Source organism: Lagenorhynchus albirostris, chromosome 13 (assembly GCF_949774975.1).
Source record: "Lagenorhynchus albirostris chromosome 13, mLagAlb1.1, whole genome shotgun sequence".
Lineage (NCBI taxonomy): Eukaryota > Metazoa > Chordata > Mammalia > Artiodactyla > Delphinidae > Lagenorhynchus > Lagenorhynchus albirostris.
This window is the reverse complement of record NC_083107.1, coordinates 49,801,698-49,827,287: the sequence shown is the minus strand read 5'-3', so window position 1 is coordinate 49,827,287 and position 25,590 is coordinate 49,801,698. Positions and strand designations below refer to the sequence as shown.

Genomic DNA, 25,590 nt, shown 5'->3' with positions numbered 1-25,590 from the left:
AACTATTGAATATAGTTCCCTGTGCTATTCAGTAAATCCTTGTTGTTTATCTATTCTTATGTGTTAGTGTCCATCTGTTAATCCCATACTCCCAATTTATGCTTCCCCCACCCCCCCCTTTGGTAACCATAAATTTGTTTTCTTTGTCTGGGAGTCTGTTTCTGTTTTGCACATAAGTTCATTTGTACTACTTTTTTAGATATGTGGTATCATATAATATTTGTCTTTCTCCTGGTATGATTTCTTCAGTGGAAGAAGGGGGTCAAGTTCAGGAATTGTGTGTAAGTACAGCCCTTCTCACGTTTGTCGTGACCTGGGGCCCTCCTTTGCTGACCCAACACTTAGAATGGTGGTTGTAATTAATTATTTTAGGGCTTCCCTAAATATTTTGAGAGGTTGTTAAATGCTTCTGAATGCCACTGTCACAGGTGTTGAGGTAAAAGGTTGAAAATCCACTGTCTACCTACAACCTTGTTATTCCCAGTGTAAGCATGTGCAATGACTTTTAATGTGTTCTTAAGTTTACTGGACCCTGATGCTGCTTTGAAAATAGGCAGCTGAAAAGAATGTCTAATAGTCTTAAGGGGAAGCAAACACGCTCCCCTAGAAACCTTCAAACCTCAGAGATTGACTTCTAGAAATTTCCACCATAATACATTTTACTTTTCTCTCTGTGCCTCATTTGGAGTCTTGGTGTCTTGCCCTGTCTGTGAAGTTTGTCTGGAATTGTCTTCTAGGAGTTTCAGGATAATCCAGATGGACTGAAAACAGACCTCTGAAAGGATTAGGGTATGTAAGATAGGATGGAATCCACAGCTGAGGAGAAAGCCAGGGAGTCGAACCAGGGGAATCTTTGCTTCAGAGGAAGGCAGCTGGGGACGTGGTCCCAGGAGTCCTGGGTTCCCAGCTCTCCACTAACCGGATCCTGACTTCGGAGACGGCATTCCAATGCTCTCGTCACCTCTGGATTGTTGTAAAGTTTAAATGACATGTTGCCTTGAAAGGGCTCTGGAATGGTAGAATTCAGGGCCCTCTGGGAGGCATAGATTTAAATCCTGTTCCATTTGCAATGCAGAAAAAAAAATACTGAGGTTAAATAGGTGTTATTGCTTGAATACTTTTGGATTCCAATGTCCTGAAGTAGATGGCGTGAAGTTGCAGATGATTAAAAGAAGACACATTCTAGATCCCTTGCCTCTGAGCTTTCTCATCCCTCCCTGAGACCCAGTGGGCCTTGGACAGACCAATGCTCTGGATAGGATATGGCCCCCCCTTTCCCTGCTTGGGGTGGGGATGGGTCAGGAGGGAAGGAAAGTGCTGGTTGGAACTGACTCTAGTTGTTGACTTCGGGAGAACTGCTTGGGGTTGGGGGTGCTTTGAGACTAAAATAGAAAGATGAGGTCATATAGAGAGGGAAGGGGCAAAAGAGGTAAGAGAGAAATGCAAATACGTATATAAAGGATTGATAAGGGCACAAGAGGGGTACAGAGAGGAGAAAGAGGAGCACAGTGGGAAGCAAACCTGTCCCTGACCACAGGGCGCTGGAGTCTTAGCCGCTCACCTCAGAGCAACATCTAAGTGCTGCCTTTTCAACAAGGACAAAGGTTTGGGTTCCTATTGGGCACAATTCTGTTCGGTTGGATTAAACTTGCGTTATATTTGCTGAGTGCCTCCCTGTGGAAGAGTCTAACACGGGGCAGAGTGCGCTTTGCATAGATTTTGCCTTCAAGGTAGGAGACTTTTTTGCAAGGTGTGCTTTTAAAAAGTTCAAGGGTCACTTAAAAAGTAGTGGGATTGATTTCTTTATTTGGCTTATGGAAGTCACTTTTTTTCTCATAATAAGCAAAAACTCTGAAGAAACCAGTATGACTTCCAAATTTTGAAGCTCCCAATGGAAAATGGATGAAGTGAAATGTTTGGTGTAGATCAGAACAGAGTTCAGTCTGAAGCTGAATTATTTCTTCTCTTGTTCTTTCTTTTTTATAAACCCAACTAAAGCAAATATTTACACAATCTCTCACCCTATATGAAGAATTGTTTTGGCTGGATTCCTTCTGAAGATGGTGGGATGGGATGGATCAAGAAATATTGTTGCAGATTTCCTGCCTCTGAGCCTCCTGGCTGTGTCCCATGGAAACACTGCTCTTCCTGCTTCAAAGGGAAAGTGCTTTATGGCAACTCTAGCCCAAGGGCAGTGACAGTGAAATGCCCTCCAGAGAGAGCCAGCTGGCCTGGGCTGCTGCTCCACCGTGTGTTTTTGTGCCCTCAGGAATGTGTGGATTTAGCAAATGACAACACTGAGCGTGCCCGGTCCCCAGTGGAGCCCCAGGCCCTCTCTCTCTTTGTGTTGGCTCTTTTCCAAGCTTGAATGACTGCACTGGTTGAGCCTTCATTATCCACAAGGGGAGGTGAGCAAGTGGGTCAGAGGGAGAAAAACTTGCCTTTCTCATGGGCTTTATTCCAACAGAGTTTGAATTTTCACATCAGTAGATCTCATGGAGTTTTACTTTCTGTCAGTTTGGAAGTTTGGTTAAAAATCCCAGTGGTAACACAATTTCTGCTTTGGAAAAAAAATTCAGTTGGATGTCAACCACAATAGAATTATTTTAGAGTTGGAAATGACCTTAGAGATTATTCTACTCTAATCAGTGAATGTCCGGAGGGGCTTAGCACACAGCTTGTAAGTGGCAGAACAGTGACCAGCATTCGGGTATCCAGCCCCTAGGTCAGTGCTGGGGCCTGTACAGCTCATTGCCTCTGATATCATTAGAATACTTCCAATAATATACATTGTACTAGATCAGGATGAAGTGACCTGTGTTCAAAATCTGGTTCTTTCCTAGCTTAGGTATATACCCAAGAGAAATGATCACACTGAGACTTCTACACAAATGCTCATGGCAGGAGTATTCATAATGGCCAAAAATTAGAAGCACACCAAATGTCCCTCAACCGATGAGTGGGTAAACAAAATGTGAGATACTCTCACGATGAAATGTTAGTCAGCCACAAAGAGGAATGAAGTTCTGATACATGCCACAGCATGGATGAACTTTGAAAACATCATGCGACGTGAAGGAAGCCAGGCACAAAAGGCCATATGTTGTAGATTCTATTTAAATGAAATGTCCAGACTAGGCAAATTCATAGGAAAAGAAAGGAGATTGTCACACCTGGGGGAGGAGGAAAACCGGAAGTGACTTCTAATAGGTACAAAGTTTATTTTTAAATTGATAAGAATGTTCTGGAATTAGTGATGGTTGCACAACTCTGAATATCACTGAATGAAACATGGGTGAATTGTCATTTTATATATGTGAATTTTTCAAATTATTTATTTAGGCTGCACTGGGTCTTAGTTGCAGCACTCGGGATCATCATTGTGGCATGCAGGATCTTTAGTTGCGGCATGCGAACTCTTAGTTGCGGCATGCATGCAGGATCTAGTTCCCCGACCAGGGATTGAACCCGAGGCCCCTGCATTGGGAGCGTGGAGTCTTACCCATTGGACCACTAGGGAAGTCCCTATATATGTGAATTGTATATCAATAAACCTATTATAAAAAAAAAATCCTAGTTCTGCCTCTTACCAGTTGGGTGACTTTAGGTAATGACTCTAAATCCAAGTCATCTCAGCCATGAAATGGGAATAATGATATATACCTCCCAGAGTTGTTTTGATAAGTGGGATCATGAAGTTGAAAATGCTTCTAAACTGTAAACCTTTGGGGCTGTCAATGGGTTATAAGTTCATTATGAATTGGGTTTTTATCTTCTCCTGTATTTTCTATAGCACTAACAAGGTCTAACTACATAATAGTCATTCAAATAAAGACTTTTTGAACTGATTCAAAAGCACTGCAATTTAAAAAAAAATTTATAAATTGGGGTACAGTTGTTTTACAATGTCGTGTTAGTTTCTACTGTAGAGCGAAGTGGAGTTCCCTGTGCTATACAGCAGGCTTTCATTTGTTATCTATTTTATACATATTAGTGTATATATATCAATCCCATACTCCCAATTCATCCCACTCCTCCTTCCCTCCTTTGTGTCCCTACATTTGTTCTCTACATCTGTCTGTCTATTTCTGCCTTGCAAACCAGTTCATCTGTACCATTTTTCTAGATTCCACATATATGCGTTAATATACGGTATTTGTTTTTCTCTTTCTGACTTATTTCACTCTGTATGACAGTCTCTAGGTCCATCCATGTCTCTACAAATGACCCAATTTCGTTCCTTTTAATGTCTGAGTAATATTCCATTGTATATATGTACCACATCTTCTTTATCCATTCGTCTGTTGATGGGCATTTAGGTTGTTTCCATGACCTGGCTATTGTAAATAGTGCTGCAATGAACATTGGGATGCATGTGTCTTTTTTGAATTATGGTTTTCTCTGGGTATATGCCCAGTAGTGGGATTGCTGGGTCATATGGTAATGCTATTTTTAGTTTTTTAAGGAACCTCCATATTGTTCTCCATAGTGGCTGTATCAATTTACATAACCACCAGCAGTGCAAGAGGGTTCCCTTTTCTCCACACCCTCTCCAGCATTTGTTTTTTGTAGATTTTCTGATGATGCCCATTCTAACCGGTGTGAGGTGATACCTCACTGTAGTTTTGATTTGCATTTCTCTAATGATTAGTGATGTTGAGCAGCTTTTCATGTGCTTCTTGGCTGTCTGTATGTCTTTTTTTTTTTTTTTGCGGTACGCGGGCCTCTCACTGCTGTGGCCTCTCAGGCTCAGCGGCCATGGCTCACGGGCCCAGCTGCTCCACAGCATGTGGGATCTTCCCAGACCGGGGCACGAACCCGTGTCCCCTGCATCGGCAGGCCGACTCAACCACTGCGCCACCAGGGAAGCCCTGTCTGTATGTCTTCATTGGAGAAATGTCTATTTAGGTCTTCTGCCCATTTTTTGATTGCATTGTTTTTGTAATATTGACTTGCATGAGCTGTTTATATATTTTGTAGAGTAATCCTTTGTCCATTGACTCGTTTGCAAATATTTTCTCCCATTCTGAGGGTTGTCTTTTTGTCTTGTTTATAATTTCCTTTGATGTGCAAAAGCTTTGAAGTTTCATTAGGTCCCATTTGTTTATTCTTGTTTTTATTTCCATTACTCTAGGAGGTGGGTCAAAAAAAGATCTTGCTGTGATTTATGTCAAAGCGTGTTCTTCCTATGTTTCCCTCTAAGAGTTTTATAGTGTCTGGTCTTACATTTAGGTCTCTAATCCATTTTGAGTTTATTTTTGTGTATGGTGTTCGGGAGTGTTCTAATTTCATTTTTTCTCATGTAGCTGTCCAGTTTTCCCAGCACCACTTATTGAAGAGACTGTCTTTTCTCCATTGTACATCCTTGCCTCCTTTGTCATAGATTAGTTGACCATAGGTGTGTGGATTGATCTCTGGGCTTTCTATCCTGTTCCATTGATCTCTATTTCTGTTTTTGTGCCAGTACCATATTGTCTTGATTACTGTAGCTTTGTAATATAGTGTGATGTAAGGCAGTCTGATTCTTCCAGCTCCGTTCTTTTCCTTCAAGATTGCATTGGCTATTCAGGGTCTTTTGTGTTTCCATACAAATTGGGAAATTTTTTGTTCTAGTTCTGTAAAAAATGCCATTGGTAATTTGATAGGGATTGCATTGAATCTGTAGATTGCTTTGGGTAGTATAGCCATTTTCACAATATTGATTCTTCCAATCCAAGAACATGGATTGTTGGTATCTCTCCATCTGTTGGTATCATCTTTACTTTCTTTCAACAGTGTCTTATAGTTTTCTGCGTACAGGTCTTTTGTCTCTCTAGGTAGGTTTATTCCTAGGTATTTTATTCTTTTTGTTGCAGTGGTAAATGGGAGTGTTTCCTTACTTTCTCTTTCAGATTTTTCATCACTAGTGTATAGGAATGCAAGAGATTTCTGTGCATTAATTTTGTATCCTGCTACTTTACCAAATTCATTGATTAGCTCTAGTAGTTTTCTGGTGGCATCTTTAGGATTCTCGATGTATAGTATCATGTCATCTGCAAACAGTGACAGCTTTACTTCTTTTCCGATTTGGATTCTTTTATTTATTTTTCTTCTCTGATTGCTGTGGCTAAAACTTCGAAAACTATGTTGAATAATAGTGGTGAGAGTGGGCAACCTTGTCTTGTTCCTGATCTTCGAGGAAATGGTTTCAGTTTTTCACCATTGAGAATGATGTTGGCTGTGGGTTTGTCATATATGGGCTTTATTATGTTGAGGTAAGTTCCCTCTATGCCTACTTTCTGGATGGTTTTTATCATAAATGGGTGTTGAACTGCCTTGAAAGCTTTTTCTGCATCTATTGAGATGATCATATGGTTTTTCTCCTTCATTTTGTTAATATGGTGTATCACATTGATTGATTTGCGTATATTGAAGAATCCTTGCATTCCTGGGATATGATTGATCATGGTGTATGATCCTTTTAATGTGCTGTTGGATTCTGTTTGCTAGTATTTTGTTGAGGATTTTTGCATCTATGTTCATCAGTGATATTGGCCTGTAGTTTTCTTTTTTTGTGACATCTGTGTCTGGTTTTGGTATCAGGGTGATGGTGGCCTCGTAGAATGACTTTGGGAGTGTTCCCCCATCTGCTATATTTTGAAAGACTTTGAGAAGGATAGGTGTTAGCTCGTCTCTAAATGTTTGGTAAAATTTGCCTGTGAAGCCATTTGGTTCTGGGCTTTTGTTTGTTGGAAGATTTTTAATCACAGTCTCAATTTCAGTTCTTGTGATTGGTCTGTTCATATTTTCTATTTCTTCCTGGTTCAGTCTTGGAAGGTTATACCTTTCTAAGAATTTGTCCATTTCTTCCAGGTTGTCCATTTGATTGGCATAGAGTTGCTTGTAGTAGTCTCTAAGGATGCTTTGTATTTCTGCGGTGTCTGTTGTAACTTCTCCTTTTTAATTTCTAATTTTTTGATTTGAGTCCTCTCCCTCTTTTTCTTGATGAGGCTGGCTAAAGGTTTATCAACTTTGTTTATCTACTCAAAGAACCTGCTTTTAGTTTTATTGATCTTTGCTACTGTTTTCTTTGTTTCTATTTCATTTCTTTCTGCTCTGATCTTGATGATTTCTTTCCTTCTACTAACTTTGGGTTTTGTTTGTTCTTCTTTCTCTAGTTCCTTTAGGTGTAAGGTTAGATTGTTTATTTGAGATTTTTCTAGTGTCTTGAAGTAGGATTTATTGCTATAAACTTCCCTCTTAGAATTGCTTTTGCTGCATCCCATAGGTTTTGGATCATTCTGTTTTCATTGCCCTTTGTCTCTAGGTATTTTTTGATTTCCTCTTTGATTTCTTCAGTGATCTCTTGGTTATTTAGTAACGTATTGTTTAGCCTCCATGTGTTTGTGTTTTTTTACGTTTTTTTCCCTGTAATTGATATCTAATCTCATAGCATTGTGGTCAGAAAAGATGCTTGATATGATTTCAATTTTCTTAAATTTACCGAGGCTTGATTTGTGACCCAAGATGTGATCTGTCCTGGAGAATGTTCTTTGTGCACTTGAGAAGAAAGTGTAATCTACTGTTTTCAGATGGAATGTCCTGTAAATATCAATTAAATCTATCTGGTCTATTGTATCTTTTAAATCAATTAAATATCAATTAAATCTATCTATTGTGTTTCCTTATTAATTTTATGTCTCGATGATCTGTCCATTGGTGTAAGTGAGGTGTTAAAGTCCCCCACTATTATTATAAAAGATATCCTCTTTTATAGCTGTTAGCATTTGCCTCATGTATTGAGGTGCTCCTATGTTTGGTACACATATATTTATAATTGTTATATCTTCTTGGATTGATTCCTTGATCATTATATAGTGTCCTTCCTTGTCTCTTGTAACATTCTTTATTTTAAAGTCTATTTCATCTGACATGAATATTGCTATTCCATCTTTCGATTTTCATTTGCATGGAAAATCTTTTTCCATCCCCTCACTTTCAGTCTGTATGTGTCCCTAGGTCTGAAGTGGGTCTCTTGTAGACAGCATATATATGGGTCTTGTTTTTGTATCCCTTCAGCAAGACTGTGTCTTTTGGTTGGAGCATTTAATGCATTCACATTTACAGTAATTATCAATATGTATGTTCCAATTACCATTGTCTTAATTGTTTTGGATTTGTTTTTGTAGGTCCTTTTCTTCTCTTGTGTTTCCCACTTAGAGAAGTTCCTTTAGCATTTGTTGTAGAGCTGGTTTGGTGGTGCTGAATTCTCTTAGCTTTTGCTTGTCTGTAAAACTTTTGATTTCTCCATCAAGTCTGAATGAGATCCTTTCTGGGTAGAGTAATCTTATTGTAAGTTCTTCCCTTTCATCACTTTTAAATATATCGTGCCACTCCATTCTGGCTTGTAGAGTTTCTGCTGAGAAATCAGCTGTTAACCTTTTGGGAGTTCCCTTTTATGTTATTTGTCATTTTTCCCTTGTTGCTTTTAATAAATTTCCTTTGTCTTTAATTTTTGTCACTTTGATTACTATGTGTCTCAGCATGTTTCTCCTTGGGTTTATCCTGCCTGGGATTGTCCACGCTTCCTGGACTTGGGTGACTACTTCCTTTCTCATGTTAGGGAAGTTTTTGACTATAATATCTTCAAATATTTTCTTGGGCCCTTTCTCTCTCTCTTCTTCTTCTGGGACCCCTATAACGTGAATGTTGGTGCATTTACTGTTGTCCCAGAAGTCTCTTAGGCTATCTTCATTTCTTTTCATTGTTTTTTCTTTATTCTGTTCCACGTCAGTGAATTCCACCATTCTGTCTTCCAGGTCACTTATCCGTTCTTCTGCCTCAGTTATTATGCTACTGATTGCTTCTAGTGTGTTTTTTATTTCAGTTATTGTATTGTTCATCTCTGTTTGTTTGTTCTTTAATTCTTCTAGGTGTTTGTTCTTTAATTCTTGTAGGTCTTTGTTAAACATTTCTTGCATCTTCTTGATCTTTGCCTCCATTCTTTTTCTGAGGTCCTGGATCATCTTCACTATCATTATTCTGAATTCTTTTTCTGGAAGGTTGCCTATCTCCACTTCATTTAATTGCTTTTCTCGGGTTTTATCTTGTTCCTTCATTTGGTACATAGTCCTCTGCCTTTTCATTTTGTCTGTCTTTCTGTGAATGTGGTTTTTGTTCCACAGGCTGCAGTATTGTAGTTCTTCTTGCTTCTGCTATCTGCCCTTTCTGTCTTAAGATATTTTCTAATTTCCTTTTCGATTTCTTCTTTGACCCATTGGTTATTGAAGAGTGTAGTGCTTAATTTCCACATGCTTGTAAATTTTTCAGTTTTTTTCTGCTGTTGATTTTCAGTTTCATTCTATTGTGGTTGGAAAAGATACTTGATAAGATTTCAGTCTTCTTAAATTTTTGAGACTTTTTTTGTAAACTAACGTGATCTATCCTGAAGAATGTTATGCATGTGCTTGAGAAGAATGTATTCTGATGCTGTTGTGTGGAATATTTTGTATATGTCTGCTAGGTTCATTTGATCTATACTGTTGTTCAAGTCCTCTGTTTCCTTATTGATCTTCTATCTGGATGTCCTATCCATTATTGAAATTGCTGTGTTGAAATCTCCTACTACTATTGTGTTGGTATCTTTTTCTCCCTTCAGTTTTTTAATGTTTGCTTCATATATTTGGGTGCTCTGATTCTCATAATTGTTATATCTTCCTGGTGAGTTGACCCTTTTTTCATTATATAATGCCCTTTTTTGTCTCTTATGACAGTTTTTGACTTAAAGTCTATTTTGTTCTGTATTAGCATGGCTACCCCTCCTCTCTTTTGGTTTCTATTTGTATAGAATATCTTTTTCCATCTTTTCACTTTCAGTCTATGTGTGTCCTTAAATCTAAAATGGGTCTCTTATAAACAGCGTATGGTTAGATCTTGTTTTTTTAATTCATTCAGCCATCAAAAGTGTTACAGTTGTTTTTTTTTTTTTTTTGGCGGTACGTGGGCCTCTCACTGCTGCGGCCTCTCCCGCCACTCTGGATGCGTAGGCCCAGCGGCCATGGCCCATGGGCCCAGCTGCCCCGCGGCACGCGGGATTCTCCTGGACCGGGGCACAAACCCGCACCCCCTGCATCGGCAGGCGGACCCCCAACCACTGCGTCACCAGGGAAGCCCTAAAAGTGTTACAGTTTTTAAGCATTTCTTTAAACTCAGTTAATTTATAAATCTGGATACTTTTAAATCCAAGTGTTTCTCAGAACAAATGACCTCTAGTAACTTGAATTTTTCCCCCTCATTTTATGTTCTTATTTTCTCTTTCTCCTTTAACAGAGACAACATATCTGATTCATTGGCAAGACCACAATCTGATCCCAAAGATGTGCTCCACAAACCCAGGCAATTGGGTCACATTTGATGATGACCCTGCTTTTCAGTCTTCTCAAAAGTCAAAGAATTTCCCTCTGGAGAATCAAGGCATTTGTAGGCCAAATGGACTTAAACTGAACCTTTCTGGTACTAAGGAATTTCCCAGTGGATATTCCTCCACCAGCAGTACCCCTCTCTCCTCTCCCATCATAGACTTTTATTTCAGTCCGGGACCTCCAAGTAACTCTCCTCTTTCTACACCTACCAAAGACTTCCCAGGTTTTCCTGGCATCCCCAAAGCAGGGACTCATGTGCTTTATCCTATTCCAGAATCATCTTCAAACAGTCCACTTATACCTGGAGCAGGTTCTTCCATATTGCCTACTAAACCAACCTGTTTATCCCATGCTTCCTTACTCAGTGACCACTCACGTATACATCCAGCTCCCAAAGTGGGTCTTCCAGATGAAATGAGCCCTCACCAGGCTGAAAGCCTAGGGTTCCAAAGTGATACTCCCCAGTTTCAGTATTTTCAGGAGGACTGTGCCTTTTCAAGTCCATTTTGGAAAGATGAAGGCAGTGCTTCCCAGCTCACCTTTGACCCTCCAGGAAGCAGAAAGATGGTCCCATCAAGAGACAAAGAGATGCCTATTGATCAAAAAGGCTTAAATCAATGTTCACTCAACTACATCTGTGAGAAACTTGAACATCTCCAATCAGCTGAGAACCAAGACTCATTTGGAAATTTGTCTACGCAGTATCTGTATGCTGAAGATGCTGCCTCTTCCTTTGTGCCCCACATGCTCTTCAGGAGTCAGCCAAAAGCCGGATGGTCTTTCATGTTGAGAATTCCTGAGAAGAAGAACGTGATGTCTTCCCGTCAGTGGGGGCCAATTTTTCTAAAAGTCTTACCTGGAGGAATTTTGCAAATGTATTATGAGAAGGGGTTAGAAAAACCATTTAAAGAGTTACAGCTCAATCCATATTGCAGGCTTTCTGAACCCAAAGTTGAGAACTTCAGTGTGACAGGAAAAATCCATACTGTGAAGATCGAACATGTGTCTTACACAGAAAAAAGGAAATACCATTCTAAGACAGAAGTAGTTCACGAACCAGACATAGAACAAATGCTGAAGTTGGGATCCACAGAGTACCATGACTTCCTTGACTTTCTGACCAGTGTGGAGGAGGAGCTGATGAAGCTGCCAGCTGTTTCAAAACCAAAGAAGAACTATGAGGATCAAGAAGTTTTCCTTGAAATTGTGGACAACTTTTGGGGTAAAATCACTAAGGAAGAAGGAAAATTGGTTGAAAGTGCTGTGATAACTCAAATCTGGTGCCTCTGCTTTGTGAATGGGAACACAGAATGCTTTTTAACCTTGAATGACCTTGAGCTGCAGAAGCGAAATGAATGCTATTTTGAAAAAGACCCAGAAAAGAAGGGGATTGATATTCTTGACTATCATTTCCATAAGTGTGTGAACGCACAAGAATTTGAGCAATCAAGAATCATTAAGTTCGTACCTCTGGATGCCTGCCGGTTTGAGCTGATGCGTTTCAAGACTTTGTATAGCGGCGAAGACCTTCCCTTTTCCCTGAAGTCTGTAGTGGTTGTCCAGGGGGCGTATGTGGAGCTTCAGGCCTTTGTCAACATGGCCCCGTTGGTCCAGAGACCATCCTTGAGGTCCTGTGACAACATAATGATACACTTTCCTGTGCCATCACAGTGGATCAAGGCCCTCTGGACCATGAACCTCCAGAGGCAGAAGTCCCTGAAAGCCAAAATGAACCGCCGGGCGTGTCTGGGGAGTTTACATGAACCTGAATCTGAACCTGTCATACAGGTCACTGTGGGGTCAGCAAAATATGAGAGTGCCTACCGGGCCGTCGTATGGAAGATAGACCGGCTTCCTGATAAAAATTCAAGTAAATATTCAACACTCCAAGCTGATTTTCATGTGAAATCACTTAAATGTTTTCCCCCCTCCTCCTTGGGTTGAAACCAGGCTGAGGCAGTTGGGGTAACGTCATTCAGCTGAGGCCATGCTTACATCGCTGGGTGGGAGATGGAACATTTAGTCAAACAGCTGGTTTATTGTGTCCCCTTATGCCTATTTCTACCAGATAAGTTTAGCCTAACATTTTTTTAAGGTATCATAAGAAATACCATCCGAGGCTACCATCCATGGTACCGAGGGAAAATTTGTAGTTGGACTTCTTGACATCAACCGTCAGCCTCAGATATTAAAATTATTGTTCATATAGCTTAGATTCCCTAACTGACCTTTTAAGATCTGTCATCCTTGAACATACCTGAACTTTTTTGTATTCTCAGCCAGTACCATTTCCTCCTTAGGTTTTGTTCCCTGCTTCTTGAAATAAGACTACCTTTCATTTTTACCCAAGTTAATTTCTTTTGCTGAATTGACCAATTTGACCATCTTGACAAGTTGTTTTAATTTTAATTAAGCATTAAAATTCAGTTACTTTTTTTTATTTTGTAAGGCAAACAATGAATCTAGAAGCTTAGAACTTTGAAGAGACAGCCCTAGTACTGCATTTATTTTAAAGTAGTAAGTTAGTAGTGGGTGTAACATAATAAAGCAAAAAAGCAAAATTTGAAATTAGGGCTGCTGCCTGTTTTAGTTGTTACTTCTGGCAGAACACTGGGCTATGGAGCTAAGTTGGGGGCAGATTTGGGGCATCTGAGTTGATGCATTCATCATTTAGGCAAACCTTTATTGAGCACTTACTGTATTCCAAGTGCCACATCAGGTGCTGGGGCTAAAGAGAAGTAAGATTGATCCCTGTTTCCAAATAGCTCACATCTGGTCTAATCCTTCAGGGGAATTTAATTACATCCTAGGACCCTCCACGCTGTGGACCGCGGAGGAAGCATTTTTATTCAGGGTGGACCTACAGCAGTGTTTCTCAAAACTGGCCGTCAGAATAGCCTGAGAGCTTTTAAATAACCTTGATGTTTAAGCTCTACTCTATGCCAATTAAATCAGAACCTCTGGGGGAGGGCCCCAGTCACCCATATGTTTTGAGAGCTCCCCAGGTGAACCTAATGTATGACCCAGGTTGAGGGAAACTGCTCTGCAGGTCTCGTGTTGTTTTGGGGCCGGAAGAGCTAGCCCCAGACTACAGTGGACCTAAGGGGCAGCATGCCACCTTTTCTGTGCCCTGCAGTTTTCTGGCTTAACATCTGTCAACTGATTGTGTCTTGAGCTACAGACAGGGCCCAGCAGGTGAGAGACACAGCTGGCAGCTGAGGAGCCCTAGGCCCCTGTGCTGAAGGGAAGCCCCCATTCAGTAGCCTTTCCTGACACTCCCTGCTTTTCTCCATTCATGCCAAATTCCCCTCCACCGTGTCCTCCTGACTCACAGTAGTTGGTGGTTACCTTCTAGTCCCAAGGAACAGCCAGGAGAGCCCAGGCCCAGGGCGGGGAGAGGCAGTGATAGGATAGCGTGGTCACAGGCGTGGCCTCTAACGGTACCTCTTGGTCAACTCCAGCATGATGGGAATATCTTCCAGGATATCATCCACAGCGGTAATGCTTCCTGCCTTCTTGATAACGTTGCTGGAGGAGCAAGTTCAAACCATTCTCAGATTGTCTTCCCCCCCAGGGAAACAGATTTTGAGGTTTTGAGTGTGTGGTTCCAAGGGATCTGTTCTCAAAGTTATGTGTGCTGCCTTTTAGGTGAGAGATGTTATAAAAATCAGAATATCGTTGCCTTTTATTTTGCTGAACACAGAGGGAAAGGGGGAGGTAGGCTGGAACGCGAACTGTAACCTCCTTGGTCCACAGATGTCCTCTGAGGTCTGGGTGATAACCTGACTCCTGTTCTCCTTTGGTCCTAGGGATGGTCACTGGGCCCAGAACAAAAGGTCAGGTGCCCCTTTTGCCTGGATTTGCAGCAATGCTTATGCCTCTGAGAGAGGAGCACAGAGGGCTCAGCCTGCTGGCTTGTCCAGCTGGGGTCAGCGGGCCAGGGGGACAGGTTCGCAATGAGCCCACTCCAGCTGCTCTACCTCGGAGCAGGCACTCCAGCTAGACCCTCCGGGGCAACCACGCCTTTTTTTTTTTCAACTGAGAACCTGTACCAATCATTCTTTTCTAATTTTGGAAGGAGAACAACATACAAAGCTTCTTGTGAAAATTTTCCTGTTCAGAACAGTGCATTTTCTCAGAATTAATGGTAGAGTTAATTGATTCAGTCAACAAGAGTTTAGTAAGAGGGCTCACTCATTCACACGTCCATTCCACACACACCCACTGAATTTCCTCTAGGTACAGGCTCCGTGCTGGGTGCTTGGGGGATACAGATGCAAACATGATCCCTGCTGTCTGGAAACATAAGTCTAGTAGGCGAGGCAGACGCGGAAGCAGCTATCCAAATGAGCTGTGGAAATCTGCTCTCTTCTCTTCTGGAACAGGTACAGACGTTATCTAATAGGGATCCCAGAGGAAGGAGTCATCAACTGCAGGGGGCAGTAGGGAAGGCTCTGCTTCAGCTTGGCCTGTGAGAATCAGTGAATAGGAACAGCAGAAACACAGGCGTGTCGGTGGGGGACCTTACCTGAGTTATGGGGCCGAGGGGGTAGTTGGAGAAGAAACCAGCCTGCCAGGAGGGTCGTGAGCCAGGCTGTGGGGTGTGGAGTTTGTCAGCAGGGCCTCAGGAATGTTTTCAGGCATGACTGTGACAGAATCCTACCTTGTTTTAGAAAGTCAGGCGTACGTTGCAGAGGAAAGATTCAGGAGTAGATTATAGTACAGGGAGGCTGGTAGGAGGGGAGAGAGGTTGACCAAGGTGGAGGGCAGTGGGAGCACTGAGACAGAGGTGAGCGGTGGGTGAGCGAATTCAGAAGAGGTGACCTCGAGACAGTGACAATGGTCTGTGGGCCTGGGGGAAAGGGAGGGGCTGGGAGGAGGTCCGGGTGGGCGATGGTGCCATTAGCTGAGATAGCCTCTCCTCACTCCTTTTAAAATCTGTTTCCCAGCCCTGGCTGCATGTTAAGAGTCCTTAAAATCATTAGAGCTTTAATATTTAAAATACCCATATTTAGGCCTCATCCCTACCAATCAGACTCCCAGGGTGAGGCCCAGCTATTGGTGCTTGTAAGAGGCTCTCCCATGCAGCTGGCCTCGTACCTCTCCTGGGAGACCTGTCATGGCCTCCTAGGCATCACTCCTCCCTGCTGCATATCCCTGTGTCTTCTAGAGCCCTGTTATTGCCCTCCCATCCATATTTACCAGCAGTTGAGCTCACTGAGAACAATTCGAAGAGTGTGCATTCCCAGAGAGGCTGGCTGGACTTGGCCTTGGCCTTTGGGAATATTTGTGGAAGACTGTCATAGCACCAGGCTCACACAGAATGTGAGCATTCCAGACAATTACGTGGTGAGAATTCACTGACCAGATTCTTTGGGATAAAGCTGCTTTGTTCAAATCAGGTCTGTGCACCAAGAGGAGGCCCGGGAAAAGGCAGTGAGGCTGTGTCTGGTGGAGTCTGGGGGAGGGGGCAGGGGGCAGCTCTGAGCCAGGCTGGGGCCCAGACACTTCTGGGATCACGTGGCCCTGTCGCCAAGGCTTCTCCACGATAGGGGCTGGGGGAGGATAATGCGAAGAGTAAGAGGCTGCCTGGCATTTTGCTTCTTGAGAAGAAGCATAGAAAGAGTAAGGTTGGGGCAGAGAGGAAATCTTTATCCTAAGGCAGTGCTTCTCAAACTTTTGTGTGCATATGAATCACCTTGTTAAAATGTGGACTCTGAATCAGCAGGTGGGGCTCCCCAATACTGTGCCACCCACACGTGCTCCAGTGATGCCAGCGCGGCTGGCCATGGACCTCACGTAGAGGAGCAAGGACTTCGAGTATCTCTATGTTTCTATATGATTTTAAAATCACTTGGGCATTTAGAGAACAGAGGATTTTAAGAGGGTCTTTAAAACGTTACCCTTTCAAGCTAGTTTCTGAAAAACCTGTTAGAAAAAAAAATTTTTTTAGAAAGGAAACTAAAAAAATGTATGAAGTATATGTACTAATTAAAAAAAAATTTATGCCCCTTTCCTGGGGATTTTTGAGATCGGAATTGAATTTTCCTATTGGTGAAATAACTTACATGTGATATCAGGGGAGGTGGGAAGGGATGCTGGCTCCTTAAATGTCTCTTCTACCAGCACATCAATGCTTAATATTCCTTTAACAGTGGGTGAGCCTTTCGTTTTACAACAAAGGTTGGCCCCAGATAGTTCATTCAGGCTAAGGTGTGAATGACAACAGAGGACAGTTTCTTGTGCACAGATTTTGCTGGGGGTGGGAAAGAGGAGGAGGAGGGGGGAGAAGGAGGAAGAGAAGGTGGTGGAAAAGGAGGGGGAGGGAGAGAGAGGAAAAGGGAGGAAGGAGAGGGAGAAGAGAATGAGGACATTTGAAAACACCGATTAGTCATAGAGGGTACATATGGTAGCGTAGAATTAGAAAGAGAAGTGAGCATGGTGGAGGGTCAGTTAACAAATGTATCTATCTCCACTTTCCAAGTTTTAACCAATTTTTAAATATGACTCGCCTTTACTTTTTTCTTTGCTTTCCCTTCAGCACATTGGTTGTTCTCTCCTCCTCCACTACTTGTGTCATCCTTCTACCATCATTCCCTCCAGCTCTCACCAATTCAGTTTCACGTGTGAAATATTTTGGTTCAAGAGGGACCCGGTATCTACTAGACCTAAATAGATTTCGTGATTTGCGTTCCTGGTCCTTAGAAAGTGATGAGGGACTAATTACCGAAGCCCGAGAGTGCCCCCTGGTGGTCAGTACTGAGATAAAGAACATGATTTTCCTCTATCTTTTGTTCATTCACTTGTAAATTCCACAAATATCCTTTGAGCCCCTAATGTGCCAGGCTTGTGCTAAGGACGGACATGATTCTTCTCTTCATGGATATCAAAGTCCAAAGGGAGTGTGAGTTATTAAACATTGTAGCGTATTTAGAGTTTTAAAAGCCAGGAAAAATATGCCAGAAAACTTGAAAGGAAAAACGTTCTCCTTTTACCAGTTTTTTAGAAAAGGGGGTAGAAAGGTTTTGTTTCTAAACCTATTTTTGGAGTACTAGGTCTTCAGCTTGGGTGATTTTCATTGCAAAAGTTCCAAAAGAGTTTCTCTTTAAAATGTGAATATCAATATTCACATCTAATATCAATTAGATCATCTCCAATATCATTTTCAGCTCTACAAGGGTAGAATTCATGGTGCTTTCATTAGCAAAATTATGGTAATTAAATAACAATACTGAATTTGTAATAGAATAGCACTGTGCACTTCTATCTATACCACTATAGTATACCACATCCCTAGAGCTCTTATGTGTGCCAACTAGCTTGTTTAATCCTCACAGCAGTCCCATAAGGTTTGTGTTGTTATCATCATCATCACCCCCATTTTCAGATGGGGAAACTGAGGCTCAGAGAGATCAAATAACTTGCCAAGGGTCACCCACCTTTTAAGTAGCAGAGCTGGGATCTGACCCTGGGCCATCTGAGTCCAGTGTTTATGTGCTTAACCACTTTGCCGTAAAGGACTGAAGACTGCCTGAATTAAGTTTAAATAAACTTATGTATCCTGCAGACAGAAGGCCAGAAAGGCTAATGAATTGTGGACTCTCCCCTGGCTTTGTGTGTGTGTGAATAAAGTTATCACTTGCCTGCAGTGATCTGGGTAGCTTAGAGCACCTCTGAGGCCGCTGTTGTCCTCCCCTACAAGTGAGAGGAAATGCTAATGAGCATCTGTTGGATGCTAATTGATGGATGAGTTCTCAAGGCCTTTTACAGCCTTAGAATTCTATTAGTCTCTCTACAAGAAACAGGTTGTAAGGAATGAAAGGCAATTTATCTTTTAAGAATTAAGTGAAATCCTTTAAACTCTCGTTTTTGTGCCTAAAGCTATATTCTGATGGAAATGTTCTTTCTTGAGTCGTGTCCGTGGTATAGTAATTTAATCTGGCTTCTGAAATTATTGTCATCTCATACATTTAGTTTAAGTAAAGATAGCTGCATGGGATGTGTAGATGTTGTGGACTAAAGCAACAGAATCATGGAACATTTATAGAGTTACTATAGTGATTACGTTGAAAATATTTTTTACTCCATTGTAACACACACACATAAACACACACGCACAGTACCTGACCCCTCTTAAAGCGTTTGTGTATATCTGATATCCCTGGGTCTGGCACAGGGTCTGGCTTGGCATAGAGTAGATGCTCAATATATGGCAAAGTGAAGTGAAAAGAGATATTGCATTGAAACACTGAAAGTCAGTATGCCCGTATTTACACGGTACATTTGTTCCAGTCAAAGCTTTAAGGAGGGTGAGTGGGAATTAGTGTACTAAAAAATAATCCATTCTACTAAAAAAAGAATTCTTGCCTAGAATATTTTCTGAAATGTAAAAAAATTCATTCAGTTTAACTTTTTAAAAAATCATAATTCTTTATAATGTGACCTAATTTAGGCTGAAATTTACCTTTGCATTATCTATCAATAAATAGAGTGGTAAGAAAATGAATAAATTAAGAATTACTGTAAGATCTTATTCAGTCTACTTAAGAGAAAGTTTTCTCTCTTTACAGATCTTATGCACATTATAGCCAAATAATGATGCTTAATATAAATGTTACTCACCTTTTAATTTAAAAAACTTAGCATACTTTTATTATTCTGAATTAGAATCACCCAATATAAGGCACTCACATATGAACTTGATATAATTCTAAATTTTTCTGATCGCTGTATTGTTGGTCATTGTTGTATTTGAATAATTAAATGAAATATTAAACTTTCTTTTTTAAAAAAGGAACAGCATACTTCTCATTGAAAACATTTTGGGAGTTAACATATATAACTATATAATGATAAAGTTGTACTTACTTCAAAGCTAGTACTTAAAAAATGCAGGTAGACTTCCCTCCAGTTAGTGCAAAATTGTGAATTTTGATGGTATGTCGTTTAGTGGAATTCACACAACCATAGTGCTAATGGAAATGCTTATTAAAGAGAGGGATACATGCCTCTTATGCTCAAGAGAAATGTTCAATGGCCGTTGAAATACTTTGACTGACCATTTGATTTTTTTCTTCAAGGTCCTGATCATCCCCATTGTTTGTCATACAAACTAGAACTTGGATCAGACCAAGAAATTCCCTCTGATTGGTATCCATTTGCTACTGTTCAGTTTGGGATTCTTGACACCTGTGCCTCAAGGACAGAGGTCAGGTCTCTGGGGGTGGAGAGTGATGTCCAGCCACAGAAACATGTTCATCAGCGAGCCTGCTACAACATCCAGGTACATCCCGAAGCCCTTGAGTTCAGGTTGGGGCTTCCGAAGCTTTGACCTGATTTGGCTTTAGATATTTGCTTTGCCCTGTTAAGTGACTGTGTGTGTGTATGTGTGTATTTGACCTAGAAAAGAGTGATGGTCACCAGTGAGCCTAGTTCTTCCCCTCAGTTCTAGAGAATATCGGAAGCCTGAGGACACAGTGCTGTGTACTTAACTCAGCTCTCAATGAAAAATAGGGCATTAAAAATAAGTTCACATTTCAGAAGCATATTTATAATAAAGATTTTGTTAGAACAGCATTTCCCAAGGTGTGTTCTATGGAACATATGTCCCATATAATGATCCAGGAAAAAAATAAGTTGGGGAACATCGTACACTAAATTAATGTTGAACAAAGGCTCTGAGAAGTTCTGCAATAAGGAAACTTGTTAAACTTAACTCAGTTTCTCCCAACTCATCAATTATGGAATCTTGTCTCCTGTAAAACACCTGTCAGTATCTTCTGGAATAGTATTCTGTGGAGCACTCTTTGGGAAATACTGAGTTACTCTATCACCACAATTTTAAATGTTCACCATCAGCTCATCTGCAATCTTGCGCCAGATCAATTAAAGAGTGACATACACTTGCACAAGTTTGTTCCTAAACTTGCTTTTCCTTCTCATCTTCAGACTTAGATATAGAGATAACCTCTGCCACACATTTCCAATAGTGTCTTTTTTTTTAATTAATTAATTTATTTTTGGCTGTGTTGGGCCTTCGTTGCTGTGCGCTGGCTTTCTCGAGTTGTGTTGAGCAGGGGCTACTCTTCGTTGCAGTGTTCAGGCTTCTCACTGCGGTGGCTTCTCTTGTTGTGGAGCACGGCCTCTAGGCCCGCGGGCTCAGTAGTTATGACTCGCGGGCTCTAGAGCGCAGGCTCAGTAGTTGTGGCGCACGGGCTTAGTTGCTCCGTGGCATGTGGGATCTTCCCGGACCAGGGCTCAAACCCATGTCCCCTGCATGGGCAGGCAGATTCTTAACTACTGCGCCGCAAGGGAAGTCCCCCATTGTATCTTGAAATGGTGTGATTATATAAGACATCATTAGCACCAACTGGTGGTTCTATAATATAGTAACCAAGTCTGGATTTTTCTTTATTTTGGACTATCTGTTCAGAAGCCTGTATGTTTGGGTCCGGTGATTTTTATTCTGTTGGTAAAATGAATGATGAATGGGCGCTGTTCTGTGCAGCCCCTTCAGGACTGAAGGACTTATTCCCTCGGCAGCTGGGAATGCCCTGGATGAAGAAGGATGCCATGCTGCAGGTCATGCCCCCTTCCTGGGGCAGCCTGTGTCCAGTAACTGGTGGATTAGGGGTCTAAAGACCCTTTTACCTCAAGTTGGAATAACCCTGCAGGGCCTTTGTAGCCTCAGCCCTCCCTGGGGATCGGCTGAAGCCTTTACTGGGACTGTTTTGCGGCCCGACTTCTCCCTCTTCCTGTTCTGCTCCCTTCCCTCCCCTCCTTGTCAGGTGTCCTCCCCGGCAGCCCTCCCCAGTAAACTTTCTGCACATCAGTCTCCATCTCAGCATCTGCTTCTTGGGGAACCTGACCCGTAACACTAGGCATCTAAGTATTGTGTGTGACTGAAACGTGTGTCAGGTGCTCATGGAGATGTCATTTATACTGTTTGCTGTTCGTGGGATGTACTAGTTTCACACAGTTGTAGAGGACCGCTCACAATTATATACCAAAGTCTCTTTAGCTTTAATAGCATTGGTGGCAGTCAGTTTCAAAATGTTGTCTTCCATTTAATAAGTATTTATTGAACAGTTTCACAGCGCCAGCTGCTGCCGTAGATGCTGGGAACACAAAGGTGAACAAAAGACCACCCCCTGTTCTCATAAAGCCTACCTTCTAGTGGTGGAACAAAAAATAATTAGTAAACAAGCAAATAACATAATTTTAAGTAGTGACAAATTCTAAGAAGAGAGTAAAAGGGGGTCACAGGATAGAGAGGGATGAAGGGCTTCCTTATCTAGAGTGGTCCTGGAGGGCCTCTGTGAGGAGGTGCCGTTTGAGGTGAGATGAAAAAGAAGAGGGGCAGGCAGATGGTTTGGCCCAGCTGTTTACTGTTGTAAACTAGTTTTAGTTAGGGAGATGATTTTGGGTGTGCTCTAAATCTCAGGTGGGCCAGAGGCTGGATATATGATACTCGGGGGCATCTTTGATCGCATGTCTAGCCAGATTTGTAAATGTCTTATCAGTATATGTAGTCTGTATACATTTTATAAAACCTCTGTCTGACTTGGAAGAAAGTTTGTCCTCTTCCAGATCTGACCCTAGAAGGGAAGGATTTGGGAGACTCTGTGGTCCCAAACGAGAGCAGTGTGCTTCACTTGGGAACGGGCACGACAGGGTAGAGGGGCTGTGTTTGTGTCCAAAGGATGAGGTGGCTAGAGTCCTTGCCTCATTTACAAACGAGGACTGAAGAGATGTTGTGCTGTGTTGCATTTGTTAATGCTGCCCCTGTTTTGCTTTTGCATGACAGGTTGAAATAGAAAAGAAGTGGATTAAAATCGATGGAGAAGACCCAGATAAAGCTGGCGACTGCGTAACTCAGTAGCAGTGATGACGACCCACTTTCCAAATACGTAATTCACAGAAACCACACAAAATTCTGCTACTGTAGAGTGGAAATGACAGGTCCAGTGGTTACGTTTAGAGAAGTTTAGACCTGCAGCCGAACCGTCTGTACTTTATGCTTTTGATATGTTTGTGCCCTGGGGGTGTGATCTAAAATGTGTCTATAATTTTCATGATGTTTTTGTTTCCTAGTGAAACTCAGAGGCGCTCTTATTGTGACCTGACAGCCACTTGGCCAAAGCATTTTTGATTTTTGATTACTTGGTGGCTGATTGTTTTGCCCTCTGGGTTACCTAGGGCCATAGTTATTATCCTCCAGCCCCTACCTCTTTTTATTGCGCTAGCACTAGTACTAGAGGACGAGGCAATCAAAGGAGACGTAAACCGAAGTACTTAATTTCCCCTCTTGCTCTTGTCTGAAATGTGGTTAGTTGTAGGATGATGTTGAAACCACAGGCTAACATGGAGATGTGGGACTATCTCTGACTCTGAATTATTTATCTTCCTGTCCTGTTACCACACTGGTGAGTAACCATCAGCTGTATTTGGTACCTGTCTTTCACCCACGGTATCATTATTTTCAAAATACATTTGTATTCTGATGTGTGCTGCAAAGAAGCTAGTTCTGGTGATATACATATTTCAGTACAAATCACTAAGACATATTGCCCTTTGCTTGGAGAGATTCCTTTCAAAATGGAATCCCAGTATTGGACACTAGTTAAAATATTTATGTATGTTAAAAATGAATTTTTAAAGTTCATGAATATTGTTTCCCAGAAGTGCAGACTCTAAGAATGTACTTTGATAAAGTATTTTTTTTTTGTAATTAACACAAGCTTCTCTTGAGTAGAAGTCTAAATCATATTATGATTATTTTATGTTAGCTCTGCTATCATGCTATTTATGCTAATTCGCTTAATTTAGAGTAATTTTCTTTAAAAGATGAGCGAAGTGAAAGACACTAGATTATTTTATCTACATTTCTAAGAAGTGATATTTCTATTCAAAGCCAGGTAAATGTTTGTTTTTTAATGAAAAGCCAATGGCATTAGCAGTTATAATTCTGTTTATAATTTCCTTTCAGTGTTTATAGTGAAAGGTCAGACTTTTAAATTTAGGAAATCTATATTCTAGGTATTTTTTTAGTCAGAAAAACGTGTGGAAAAAACATGTGGTATTAATGTACCTTCAATTTATGTTGATCCTTAAATATGATTAGTGGGTATTTTTCTTTATTTACTAGATTTGTTTTGAGTCAAAACTGATATAATAGCGTTCTTCCAAACAACATTATTTGTTGGCCCCACAGAGTTTGTCTCATACATTTTATTTAATGTTACATTACATTCATTTTAATCTGTTAAAAAATGCAGATTTTATAAAACAAACATTTATGATCTGTATCAATCAGCAGATTTAATGCTTTTCATTATTTTACTGTAAAGGCAAAGAATGCAAAAGTTGACTGTTAAAATGAACTGTTATTGCTCTTTTTAACTTCAGCTGATGTATTGCTCATAATATCATATGCTTGAGACTCACTGTTGATGTATAGGAGGGCAAATCTATGTGCGCGTCATTTAAAAAAAATTCCACCATCCGGCCTCGTCATCTGGTGTGGCACATTCTGGAGTGACTTCAATCTGCTCAGAACAAATATGGAGGCGGGCCGAACCTGGTGCTGCTCCACGATACCAGGGACGGTAGCTGGGTTAATTACTACTGGTCCTTGCAGATCTGTTTTATGGCGTCCTCCCCATAAAGAACTCAGAGTCTGATTCAGATGAACTTGATGAATATTTACACCTCAAAGTAATTTCAGCACAGGGTTCAATTAATCACTCCTTAGGCTTCACAGGTTGCCAGTATGTGTGGGTACCTCACTGCTGGGGTCATTTATTCACCAGCCCTTCAGCCTTCAGGAACGTCTCAAGATTCAGTGCTGGAAATGTAACAAAAGGCTGACTGAAGCCCAAGTGAGTTTCTGCAGCAATGCAAAGGTAGATGGCAGGAACAGCGGGGTGCTGCAGCGTAATTGTTCATTTGCACATCTATTAGGATCCTTAAATATTCATTACTTAACGTTAAATTAACATTCTGTGTCAGGTGGAGAGGCTTTTTAATACAATTCTTCTGACCTCAGAAATGGCAGAAGGTCAAATGTGATCCTGATGCTCTAAGTGAAAACTCAGGTAGGGTCCACTTAGACTTACCAGTTAAGAAGTAGAATCTCCTTTGCCGGAAAGTAAATGATGATCTTCAAAAAACAACAACAATAAAAACTCCTGCTTTTAAGGTAGGGAATGGAGGAAGGAAGTGAATGAAGGAGGAACTACTCCTTTCTAGCATTTTAATTTAGGTAATTTAGATCAATGCTTTCTGAGTTTGACCCCCTTGGGGTCATTTGTTTAATTGACACAATGGCAGACTTCCAAGGAGTGGGCCAGTTTGGGATGAATTGTTCTGCTCTAATTGGTTTGGTCTGGTTGCCTTACCAGTCAAAGGATCGTATTAGCTGAGTAAATGCATTCATGGCTTGATGGTTACCTGATCAATTTACAGATCTGAATTTAAGGACATTTCCTTTTTTTATGGGGATAGAAATAGTTTATCCATTAAAAAAAGTATGGAAAAAAACCCTTCCTAGCATAAATAAAGGCTGGCATTTTTTGACCTGATTTATATATTAAACAGTTTTAGGGTTTTAGTTCCCTTCATTCTGGGTCTGTGCTTTCGATATAGCCCTTCTTCTCTTATAAATTAGGTCAGAAGGCCTTCCTTGATAATGACTAAGTATTATTATATCTTATTCAAAATATGATTTTATGTCATCAATACAGATATAAAACAGATTGAGCCTTAATAATCATGTAACGAAGTATTTTGTAGATTGCATATAGATTTTTTAAAATTAAAGATGTATTTCAAATGATTCTTGCCGTGCAATGGACTTATATCTTCTTTTGCAAGGTCTGGGGCAATTTTTTTTAAGGTATGAAATCAATTTCAATAACCTTAACCAATTGACTCTGTCAGGCACATGTATACCTGCTTCACTATTAAGGACTCAGTGTACATGGCGTCTTGGCACATCCTGGAAAAATAACACAATCAAACTACAATTTGTGATGTTAGAGGATGATTTTTAAAAGAGGATGTAATCATTACTCTCATAAATGATATGAGTAGATGCCCAAGATCTTACTTAACTCATTAACTAACACGGGAACTGGTAAGATGTTACAAGTGGTTCTAAGGAGAATTCAAAGAGCAGAGACATGTACAG

At 40.9% G+C, this 25,590-nt stretch overlaps 1 protein-coding gene across 1 annotated transcript in view; it reads left to right on the top strand.

Annotated features, from left to right (window-relative positions):
* Positions 1–25,238, top strand: part of STON1 (stonin 1) — a 53,346-nt gene extending 28,108 nt beyond the window's left edge. The window contains exons 2-4 of the mRNA XM_060169022.1: positions 10,309–12,270; positions 19,481–19,683; positions 22,207–25,238. Coding sequence (XP_060025005.1) covers positions 10,356–12,270; positions 19,481–19,683; positions 22,207–22,281 — 2,193 coding nt within the window. The 5' untranslated portion in view covers positions 10,309–10,355 and the 3' untranslated portion in view covers positions 22,282–25,238. The remainder of the gene's footprint in view (positions 1–10,308; positions 12,271–19,480; positions 19,684–22,206) is intronic.
* Positions 25,239–25,590: the final 352 nt, after the last annotated feature.